At 38.2% G+C, this 12,550-nt stretch overlaps 1 protein-coding gene across 1 annotated transcript in view; it reads right to left on the bottom strand.

Annotated features, from left to right (window-relative positions):
- Window positions 1-6,576: 6,576 nt before the first annotated feature.
- The window catches only part of TACR3 (tachykinin receptor 3), a 49,627-nt gene continuing 43,653 nt past the window's right edge, over window positions 6,577-12,550 (bottom strand). Inside the window, exons 4-5 of the mRNA XM_007428838.1 lie at window positions 11,463-11,659; window positions 6,577-6,886 (exon numbers count right to left, since the gene is read on the bottom strand). Coding sequence (XP_007428900.1) covers window positions 6,577-6,886; window positions 11,463-11,659 — 507 coding nt within the window. The remainder of the gene's footprint in view (window positions 6,887-11,462; window positions 11,660-12,550) is intronic.

Genomic DNA, 12,550 nt, shown 5'->3' with positions numbered 1-12,550 from the left:
GAACTGATTAGCCCTTGCTATTTTTGTTACATGCTTTCAGTCTAATTCTCCCTCATCTATTTTTGCTTATTCAAAGCACAGCATACAATACAGTAATGTGGATAATTAGGAACTGATTATAATGGATAGAGTATCATTAAACTTTTTACATAGCCCACACATACCTGAAAAGGAGAACTGTTTCCCCAAAGTCAAGGAAGGGACGGAATTACCTATGAGACAATAAAAGGACTAGTATATGACAATAGTCTTGTTTGGTCATTGTGTGTTTCAGGTTAATTGGGATGGATCCCAAACAGTGGCCAAAAGCTGAGGATACTCTGTATCCAGGACTTTGTTATCTTTGGTGCTGGATGGGGTAGCACTGCCCCAGACAGACACAGTGCATAATCTGGGGGTCCTCCTACACTCATGGCTCCTGCTTGAAGAGCAGGTGGCAGCCGTGGCAAGGAGGGCCTTTGCACAACTTTGGGTTGTGCATCAGTTACATCCTTTCCTGGATCAGGATGCCCTTCGAACAGTCACTCGTGCCCTTGTTATCTCCCAGATAGACTACTGCAATGCATTCTACATGGGGCTACCCTTGAAGAGTATCTGGAAGCTACAGCTGGTCCAGAATGCAGCCACGCAGGCTATTTTTGGAGCCCCAAGAAGGGCCCATGTAATGCCGTTGCTCCGTGAGCTGCATTGGGTACCAGTTTGCTTCGGGGTCCAATTCAAGCTGTTGGTTATCACCTTTATAGCCCTACATGGCATGGGACCAGGTTACCTAAGGGACCGCCTCTCCCCCATGACTTCAACCCATCCCACCCAATCACACAGAGAAGGTATGCTTTGGACCCCCTCAGTAAAAGAACTCCGATTAGTGGGGTCCAGAAGGCAGGCCTTTTCTACGGTAGCCTCCGCCCTTTGGAATATCTTGCTCCCAGAGGTGCGATTGGCCCCCTCACTCCTGGCCTTCCAAAGGCCTTTGAAGACCTGGTTCAGTCACTTGGCCTGGGGTGGGGAGGGAAAACTTCAAGCCTGGGGATGGCTAGCCCCATAGAGGCCTGCTGTCTTCAGCCCCAGATTCTTTATCTTCTTGGATTCTCCTTTTCCTTTTTAGTAATGTTTTTTAAATTTTTATGTTTTATGTATTTATATGTATTTATGATTTTAATGTTTTGTGTGAGTCGCCCAGAGTCCCCCATTGGAGGGGATGGGCAGGGGAGAAATTTAATAAATAAATTTTAAAAAAATACTCACAGATCTTCTAAACTTTAATATGATTTGTTAGGTTTTAGCTTAGCACAGGGTCATCAATCTGAGGCTAATGTAGTAAAAAAACCTATCCTAGTTTTAACATAGATTATAAAACAAAGATTTCCTCCCCCTGCCCCCACACACAGAGAAAAACCATCTTGAAAAAGTGAAGGTTTCCATCCGCCTCTAAACATATAATGATAATTATGTTCCATCAAGAAATGGCAAAGTAAAAAGAGTTGTGGTCTTGAGAGCTCTGCTTTTCAGTTGCTTTCACAGTTTGTTGATGCTTAGTTGTTACATTTTCCAGTGGAAAATCTTTCTTCAGATCAGGTTGCATTCACACAGAAGACTTTAGGATTTAGACAGCTGTAATGTGGATGGTTACAGCCATTAAAATGAATGGACAAGTGATGCTCAGCATGGGAGAAAAAATTAAGAATAATACAAGGCACTTGGGGAAGAACAGCTGCAAACCTGGGCTTTTAATAAAAAAATATATAGTTCCATAATACCAAGAGACTTTACTCCTGAGCAAATAGCATAATGATTCTACTATATTTTACTGTGTGATTACAAAAATTACTCCTTATAAAAACATGTACAAGCTGCTGGTTGCCAAAGTCATAGGAGAGAATTACTTTCGAAGAAAGAAGCAGGACAAGTGTTGGTTTTGCTCTCTGATCTTTTCCATCATATCTTTGTTAGAAGTGGGCTAATTCATCTAAAGTAGCCTCACCCAATTCTGTGTGGTCTAGCTCCCATAATCCCAGATCAGCATGACTAAAAGCAGTGTTGATTAGGGATTGTGGAAGTTGATTTCAACCTATTTGTAGGGCAAGGAAAGACGGCTTAGAGATTCCTTGTTCCTCAGGCACAAAGTACTCTATGCTCTACCTACTTACATAAGCCACACATAAACCATGGATAAAAGAAATTATAATGGTGTAAGCCTTCACTCTATAACTTGTTCAACAAATCATGATTTAGCATGACATATGAACCCAGTGCATATTTTCTTCAATTTTAAAGGGAGTTTAAACATTGAGAGGAATAAATGGCTATGAAATTTACATGTAAAACACCCAGGGATGGTATAGCATTATGTTTACCACAGAAAAATAAACACTCCCTTACAAGATAGAAATCATTTTAATAACTTCTCAAATGTATCTTGAAAAAATGATTAGCCATGTGGCACAGATAACATAACAACAACCCATGTAACCTGGTATCTTCCCTTGAAACACAAGTGTGTGTGCATTATGCAGCAATGAGAACAGGTGGTGTTGTTTAGTGTTCTATTATTACCAAAAAAAAAATGCTTTGAATCATTAAAGTTACATTATTGAATGCTGCCCTTTTATCTGTACAAAATAGAGTTGGAAAAATGATCAGTATAAAAGGCTGAGATGAAATGGATTGGCCAGGAAGGGAAAGGAAAAGAAGAAAGGATGCATAATAAGATGATTAGCCATATAATGAGATATTTAAACTGGACAAAATAAACAGAATGTACAAGCTAGCAGAACTAAGCCACAGTAAAGAATTCAGAATGAATTGGGAGACTGGCTGGCTAGTCAGATCCTCTCATTTCTCTTCACACAAATTCTCCCGACAAGATAAAATCCTCTCAAATGAAGCTTGATTCCTGGACACTACTATGTAGCTAACTTGAGCACATGACAGAATCCCCTCCACCCCTGAGGTTTTCCAGTGGCCTCTCACCTACATAATAACCATATCCAACCAGTTAAGCTTTTCAAGATCAGCCGAGGCTGATTAGGTGTTGAGAACAAAATTTATGAAGCTGCTTTATTAAAGAAAGGAATATGGCCTCCTTTTGCACTACTCTGAGGAGTAAAATTGTATGTGAAGCTTTGTGAAGATTCTGGTTCTGACTGGGACTTCACACTGACCCTCCTTTATCCTGAAACAATGAGGGTCACCCAAATTCAGTACATATTCCTGTTATCTAGAGGTAGCATTTCGTCATTTACCAGAGCTTCCAAATCCTTCCCAGAGCCCCTTGATTCTATCACTCATTTTCATTTAAGGCCCTGGTTCTGGGCCAGAGTATTTAAATTCTGCTTCCTCCCATTTAAATTCCTTGCATTAGTCAAAGAGATACATAATATATTATATATATTATACAATATATAATATAATAGTATATTATATATTGTATATTACAATATATAATATACAATATATTATATATTGGCCCCTTACATTATGCAGAACTTTAAATCCAACAATACAATTTGTGAAGAAACAAAACAGGAAATGACTGGAAAGTAAGACTTGGTGGGGATGCTGAAGGAGTTGCAGGATCTTAGGAGACCATCTCAGCTCATTCTTCCAGATTGCAGCACGAAAAAGAAAATGTCACAAGATATCACATACCAATATAACAAATACAAATCTGATAAATTGCTTTTATGGTTACTGCAACATTTGAAACCAAGGGTCTCTCAAGCAAAGTAGCAATGTTCTACTAATAAATGTTAGAGTGCATCTTTTATATACAATAAATATAAAAAACTGATGGCAAGCATATTTTAGAACCCATAAAACTCAGACATAGATTTTTCTCTCTTTTTACATCTGCGTACTTACAAAGATGGATACTTTACAAAATATTAAACCTGCACAAACAATTTGGCTTTAAATTACCTTGTCCCCGCAAAATATGCAATCATACTTATTAATAATCTTCCATTTCATTTCAGGCAGTATTCCTTGGTTACTGAATACGATTGCTGCATTTTACTTATGTTAGCTAGAACTGTCTGGTGCTTTAAAGGCATTGCCTTGCAAAGCCATTTAAGTGAGTAGTTTGGGCCAACGCTTCTCATCATATAAGTACTGAAAGTGGCAGAGATAAATAACATGCTACTGAAGTAGGAAATGGTCCAAATAATGTTGAAGCACACCAAAAGTGGCCAATTATCTTTTGCCTAGATGTCACATTTTGTCACCTTTTTACACTGTTTGGACAGGATATTAGAGAGCTACTGGGATATGGTGGTGATGTATACCATTGTGGGAGGGGTTGAAACTGATTTCTTCTGCTTTGGGGGGTGTCTGGAAGTTTGAAGGGTTTACTTTAATTAAACATGAGTGTGACAGATATGTGTACCGAGCCTTAGAAAAGCCTCCAAAATCTGCAAATGTTTGGAGGGTTTTGAGGGTTACAAAAATGGTTCCTTATAGAACCAAACACTGAATAAAGTCCCTTTTCTCAATAAATTATCTCTGCCACCTAAACCAAACTGAAGGAGAGTAGCCAATTTCTGGCACTCCTTGGGCCAAATAGCAACTGCACCCTAGGACCTGACTTTTCATCATTGTCCTTCATCTCTGAAGTTCTCCCCCTGCAATTCATACTGGTGTTCAAAATAGAATTCTGTCTGCTTTAGGGAGTGGAGTGGGTTGGGTCAACCAAACTGGTATGCAGCATTTATTTTTCCCCAAGATTTGGAAAATAAATGTTTGCAAAGCAGAATGTAAGGTCCTGTTGTAGATTGGGATAGATAAATTATATATGTTTAAAATGTGCTATCAGCTCTGCAAGAGAGCGGCTAATTCATTATTTCACCATCTCTAATATGCATGCATAAAGCATTTAAAAACATTTACAGTAAATGTAAATGCAACTATACATAAGTTAAAAGCCCAAAGGACTAGCAACTGAATATTTAATACTGCAATAAGATAGCATCTTCCACAGCTCATGAAGGCAGCCTCTTGTTATGTTGCACTCACAAACCCATCCATCATCTAAATACCACCCCATAGTAATGAGTGACTTCAATTATCCTTTTGTGGTCTGAGAGGGTGTAAAGAATTGAAACAAGGATTGGATGCTATTGGACAACTGGGGTTGGGGAGGTAATTCTAAATTTCTTGAACTTCTGGGACACACTGGACACAGTGCTATCAAATTTAACATACAGAGAAGAGGGCCATCACCAAGGACCTTTGGCAGACATATTTGACTTGAGGAGAACACTGTTCAAAATATGGAAAGTGATGGAAAGATGAAAAAAATAATGTTAAGAGGATCAGTTATAAAAAATCTTCAGCTGTTATTTTCAAACTGCAGTAAAAACAATTCTGCTTAAAGGTATATTGCAGATAATTAAAAGATACCATCAATTCCAAGAGGATACCACACATGAACATCTGCAGAAGGAAGCTGATGTGTATGCAGATGATGAAATACACATTATAATGCAAACCATATGAATGACATACTTGCATACAACCACAAGATGCAAATAGGAAAGCCTGGGAGTTGCATCATGACATAACAATGTGCATTTTGTTATACCTGTGACATAGCAGGTTGTGTTGGACATCTATGGATACCAATGTGATTGACAGAGTTAAGGAAGCTATTACACAAGGCAACCTGAAGCTCTAATGTGAACAATGAAATGAACTTGATTTTTTTCTTTTTAAATGCAATCCAGACATTTGTATACCCATGAAAATAACAAATGGGAAGACCTGCTCCTTTCTGGTCTTTTGTTCCATCCCTCTTCTATCTTATTTAGTGAACATGTTCCATACCTGCTGTACAGCTGATGGGGCAGGAAATCAGATGCAAAACAAGTTAAAAAAATGGTAACAACTGCTGGGTCCCATGCTTAATTAATAGTCTTAATGTGGTGCAGTGAATTTTAGAGTTGGAACTTAGCAGTTTTATATGGAGCCTTTATACTCAAAGGTTGGCTGTTCCTCACTTAAGACTGCAAACAGTGGAGCTATTCTGTAAGCAACCTCAGGTTTTCAGAGGAATGGTAGCAAATTATCTACCTAAATATTAAATCATTTTATGCTGCTAGAACACTTATGTTATACAAATCAGTAACATTCATCAAACTGGGTAAGAGCCATTGCTTATCTTAATTCCAAAGAACAAGTTCACCACATATAATGTTATTTCATAAGGTGTGGATTTACAGCAAGTTATTTTCATTTAGGTAACATCTAAATCATGAGTAATTTTTGCTGATTTCAGTGGGATATAAATTGTTCTTAATCCCACCTGTTTTCTATAATGTACATGAATGTTCCAGCTTATCCCATGGCACTAGGTCATAATGTTGATGTAAACAAGACTCATTCCTTGTCTTTTCCGAAACACAAAGACAGGTTGGACCAAAGAAGGCTGATGATAACAGGCAGATATATACACATGCAGTCAGTGCTCCATATCTGAAGCATGGGTGCCCTCCAGATGTTTGATCCTAAGGCAGAATAGCATTGTTTTATTTCTTAGCTATATGACTTTGTCTCACATCTAGTATAAGCTCATGAAAGGCTTTAGGGATACTCGTCCACTGATGTATATGGAGAATTGATGTAACCTGACACTGCTGAACTAGCTTTGGAACTCCTGCATGAACACCCATTTGTGTTGGCTTCTTGTGCTCCTTTTTTGCGATTAGACTTGCTGCTTTCTCCATCACCGGGTTCAAACACTACTGACATGCTGGATTCCATTCTGGTAACTGTGTATAAGCTACTTTGCCTGGTCGGATGGAATCTAGTTGTCTTAAGCTCCAGTTCATCATAACTAGATACTTCAATGAAAGGACACCATTGGAAAGCTCTCTTGAAACCGGCTCGGAACCTGGAAAACACACGCACGTACCACAGTGTATGTACTTGATATCTGACCCATCTCATAAGAAACATTTTTTACAGAACAATTAATCAAATATAGCTGTCTAGACATCCAGGTTCTGGACTTCACATTTCCAGAAGAGTGTTTACAAACTAAAATATGTCCAGAAGAAAGAAACCAATATGATAAAGATTCTCAAATCCAGTTCTACGAGGAATAGTGAGAGACTTAGGGGTACTAAGCCTGGAGGAAAGAATATTAAAGAGGAACATAATAGTAACCTTTAAACATCTGAAGAGTTGTCATACAGGAGATGGAAGCAACTTGCTCTTGGTTACTCCAGAGGGTAGAATTAAAGCTAATGGATAAAAATTGTAATGAACTTGGCTTAACAGTAGAAGAAACTTTCTAATTGTAACAGATGTGTTGAGACTTCTTAATGGCAGGATTGGAACAAACTGCTTAAAGGGCTTGTTTCCCATCTGTTGAAAACCCTAGAAACCTAATAAAACAGAATGCAAATCCAGCTGCATCTCTATAGCTGCTTTCAGAGTGTCATACTGTGCTCCCCAGCTATTAGGTATATGGGGCTCATTCACAGTCCTTTAATGCAAACTGTCATAAGAAGGGTGGTAATAATCACCTGAAAAGTTATGGATTAGATGTTTTAACCACCTCCCCCTTTTGCTGCTTAATTTATAGCTGGTTTACATGTATATTACAATATTGTTCTTAGATGGTACTAATATTCTTTACAGGTACTCCTTGTTTAGTGATCACAATTGGGACTGGCAACTCAGTAGGTAAGCAAAATGGTCACTAAGTGAAACAGTGACAGTGATCTTAGTTCAGCTGCCCTTTGGTTTACAAGCCTGCAAAGGCTTTACAAGCCTGCATAAATACAAGGATTAGTCACAAAGTTACTTTTTCATCACCATCGTAACGGCGAACAGTCGCTAAATGAAGCAGTCACTAAACAAGGACTATCTTATTATTTTCTGTGGATTAAACTCCCTGCATATAGAAAAAGAAGGGGCAAGGCTGTTTGGAATAGTTCAGACATGTACTTTTTGTTGGTGTGTGTGGAGCATTCCAAAATGCCTTTGCCTCAAGTAATACAACGGAAGAAAACACTTCGATAGTTCTGCAGAATTGTCATCATTAGAAGACGCATCGCTTGTTTCAAAATGTGATAAACCAACCCAAGCCAACTGGGTCCCTCCTGCCCCTTCTGTTAGCAGGGCCCTTTTATGCCCTAAATATCTGCCTTGACAATACCACTCAAGATGCTAGATAATTCTGACCACTTTTTTTTTTTAAATCATGCTAACACAATTTGCAGTTCCCTGGCTAATATGTAGATGAGAAGGCCGATAATGATAAAAGTGCATATCTTAAAGAGGAATGTGTAAAAAAGGTAATATTTTAGCAGTAATTGTGTAAAAGATGATACTTTTAAAGGGAAGTGTTTACAAATATTCAGACTTAGAGTAGATGGAAATATAACAAGTAGAGTAAATAAAAATAAAACTTCATGTACATAGTTTGAAAGCAGATATTGAGCGGTTAAAGTTTTTTTTTTTAATGAAAATTACAAGAATGGTATAAAATGGACTTAGACCTGCCTGAACATCACAAACACTGACTCATCCATTCCAATTACCACTTCAGTTCAGTTGATTCAACTCATGCCTAATAATAGCTTGAATGCGCATAGCAATATTACAAGTAACACTGCTGAACACAAAAACACAAGGAAATGAAGCTCTCTTTAGATAAATTACTTGCAGTATAAGTTCATCTTGAATTTTTCGCATAAATAACAAATGTTTGAACCCATTTTCTGTTTTGATTGGGAGACAGGGAGAATAAGACAGCAGCATTTCTATGCCAGATGCAAATCCTGGTGGGATTATGTGGGTGTTAAATAAGATTGCGACAGGCAGGTGTTTGAACAAGATGCTGAAAGGTTGTGCTTGCTAGTCTTCTGCTATCATCTAAAAATATTTGCATATATATGGTAGTAATTAATGTCCTCTTTGAAACGTCTCTCAAAATTGAATTAGATGCTGATTTTGTTTGTGTATTAATTTGTTTATATTGGACAGACAAGTAGCCTGTTCCCATCTGTATTTTTGGTTTTTGCTGGCTCTCAGGTAGAGTGCCATGTAATACTAGACAGATTCTCTTGGATAGCCTCTTCTACTTAAAGGCCTGACCAAAAGAACCACAAGAATGGTGAGATGTCTTATGTCCCTTTAATATATATGAGTTGCTTCCCACTTGTATTTTATTTATATCACATATAAATTGAATGCAACTCTTTTTATGTGTGGTAGGCATTTCTTCTTTTTTGGGGAGGTGTAAACTGCCCAGGCTACTCCAGATAAGCACTTAGAGAGTTCCAGGTTCAGGTTAGCAACTTAAAAAACAAAACAAAAAACAGATGACATTCACTTTGTACAAGATGGAGAGAATGCCTTGATATTACCACATTTTTTGGTATTGATTTTGGTATACTCTGCCTGTGCAAGTAAATAAATCTTCTCATATCTAAACAGGCTGGGGTTACACGTTTAAGAGAAGCTGCAAAATATTGATGTACTTCATCGGATGCACAACATTCTTGGTACTCATTAGCACCCAAAAAAAGGGGCTGAACATTTGTGGAAAAAGTATTTTATAGCTTTGAAAAAGAATTGTACCTCTTTATTAAACATTTTATCTAAGATCTCAGTAAATTGTCTGCAAGATTGTGTCAGATCAGGGCATGCCCTCACCTAGGATATTTCATTCTATATCCATCATCTCACACCCTAGTTAAATGTTAGATTGTTCACATCAAACGTTTTATACCAGCACTGGGCAGACTGCATGTTTTCCTATTGCTTAAGGTTCATTCATGAAAGTCAATTTGGTTTAAACATTATTTCAAAGAAGAAGAGAATTTCAGTTAAGTTTTCATAGGTCATGTTATTGCACTTAGCTACAAACAATGAAAAAAGATTAGCTCTGTTCCATGTGATTCTATTGAATATGAAGATGATCTCATTCACACAGAATGAATAGAGTGTGCAACTTCATCCTGCTAGCCCTGCCCTGATATTACTTGCTCCCACCACTCTCGCTGTACCATTGTACATTACAAAGATTGAACGGAGTCCAGCTTAGTGTGTAGACACTGGTGTGGAACACCAAGTCTTTCATGCACACCGAGCTCTGCAGTTCAACAACACATAGTTTATGTAGTTCAGTGGACTGTCTCTTGGGTCATGAGTCCCACTCTAAGCCTAGAGTTGCTTTGGTGATTGAAATGGCTAATCAATATATTACACCAGCAAACAAACACACTTAATGCCCATTAAATCCTGCCCTCTATCACAGTGACATTCTTTGCTTCCTACAAAAAAGAAGAAATGGCTCTTCCTGCCTCTTCTGCAGGGAATAAGAGTATCTGTAAACGGGGGGTGGGGAAACAGGGGAGAACAGCAAATCACCTTTCTTTGAAAGCAGTCCATGGTGGGGTCTGCCTTTTCTTTAACTTTAGAAGATCCTGCCTGCATTCACTTGCTAGCTTTCAGCAGTGCAAGGGCCTTCTCCTTCTGAAGCTTCTGAGAATACTCCGCTAACCATGTAATACTGCATACTGACTTCATCACTGCATGGCTATGTAATCATTTCCAGAGAACTACAAGCATTACTGCTTTTTATTTTTTCAACTTAATCAATTGTTGGAAATAAATGATCTAAAGGGCCTCAAGACTCTGTCCATCAGCAGGATAACTCTCTGAAAACTGAACAGAATGAGGCCCAATTTGGTGCAGAGAGAGAACCCTGTAAAAGAAAGATAGGCCTGAAGACAGACCAGATCAGACAGGTGCAATTTGGTGCAGAGAAAAAACAGTACAGAAACAAAGTTCCCCAATGTATCTTTAGGGGAGAAGCACTCAGAATGTTGCTGACTGTTTCATTCTAAGCCTCTATCCCAACTGGCTAGGGAATTCTGGGAGTTGAAGTCCACACGTCTTAAAGCTGCAGAGGTTGCTCTACCCTCTTTCCTGGTCTTGTGACATAGAGTGGACTGCAGCCCACTCTAAGCTTCTTAGTGCACCCATACATGCAAACAAAGACAGACCCAAAATCAGGGGAGAGCAGAAGCACACAGAAACATATGCGGATGCAGTAAATTATGGTATGCGTAACAAAATACTGATGCCTTCTTTGTCCTGCTGATAAAAGGATTTTCATTTCATTTGAAGGAGTGAAGGGCCAATTAAAGGAGGTAGGTTAACTTTCAAGGGGATCATACAAAATGGGAGAAGCTAGTCCTACAAATGGTAAGAAAAAGGCTACAGAGAGGAAATGAATATAGACTGAGGAATGTCAACAGAGATGTATATTTCTAAAAATTCACCTAAGCATTTGGATAACTAAACTTTTCTATAATGAGGAAGGAGATCTATAGTACCTCTCTTTCCTTTCTCTTGATTTTCCTGTCCTTCATTTAACAATATAGATGAATGAAAAAAACATGCTCAGGATTCTTAGCTCTAGGTAGATTATTCTTAAATTACAATCTTACCTTTTATTGAGACAGCAGTAGATAATTGGATTGTACATAGTAGAGCTCATGGCAAGCCAGAAAGTGGCTAGGTAGATTTGCTGAATGTATTTCCACCGATTCCAATTTTCATAGATTCCAGTAACTATGAAGTAAATGTGATACGGCAACCAGCAGACGGCAAATGTCAATACAACAACAATCATCATTTTTACAACCTGGAAACAAACAAAAAGAATTTTCCCATTTTTTACAACTATGTAGCTTGTAAGTGCCTTTTAATATTTGCCACGCTGAACGTGAGGCTGCTGCAGCTGGAATGCCAGGTACATCTGTCAACACTTTATATAGGCATATAATAATTTGGAAAAACAAAACAAAACAAAATGATAAAAAAAAGGGATTGACTTCTTATTTTGCCATTTCTCCTTTGCTCAGATAACAGACAACATTTTGATATGGAACTGGCCCTTCTGCAATGTACTTTGCTTATGGCCTGAATGATTGACATGTGGGTGTAGGGGTTTACTTTACAGGATAGCTGTACCAAATAACCAATGGTATAAAGTGAATGAATAAATGAAATAGCAGTTTAACATGTGGAGCCACAGATGGCATCCTTTGGGAATATACAGATAGATGAGAAATTCCAATAGGAGAGAATATATGTTGCTCAGGGCTGGACTATGGAGTCTTAGGTGCTCTCTGAGCTTGGTTGTTTGCTTGCAGATGTTTCATTACCCAACTGGGTAACATCAGTGCAGGTGAGTGTGGGGTTTGCTCCCTGTTTACATACAGTAGTTTGCCCTGCCAGTTTTGGTGGGGGTGTTGTTTTCTTCATGGTAGTTCCTTGATTAGGGTATTGTTTTCTGCTTGATTGTTTGTCTGGTGTTAATCCTTGCTCATCTGGGTATTGGCTGCTGGAGAGGATGTGTTCTGGTCTTTCTGTTTCCTTCTTAGCTTTTTATTCCTTCTTAGCTTTTTTAATTAACAGCTTTTATTTAGCTGTTTCCTTCTTAGCTCTTTTGAATGTTGTTTAAATATTTATCTCTATGTGTCTATTGATGTCTGATTTCTCTGAATGCAAAGATTCCAGGAATTCCCTAGCG

The sequence above is a fragment of the Python bivittatus genome, unplaced genomic scaffold (genome assembly GCF_059951505.1).
Source record: "Python bivittatus isolate LINGU-HERP-01145 unplaced genomic scaffold, Pbiv_v1 ctg000070_np1212, whole genome shotgun sequence".
NCBI lineage: Eukaryota > Metazoa > Chordata > Lepidosauria > Squamata > Pythonidae > Python > Python bivittatus.
The sequence above is the reverse complement of the archived record's forward strand: the minus strand, read 5'-3'. Positions and strand labels throughout refer to the sequence as shown.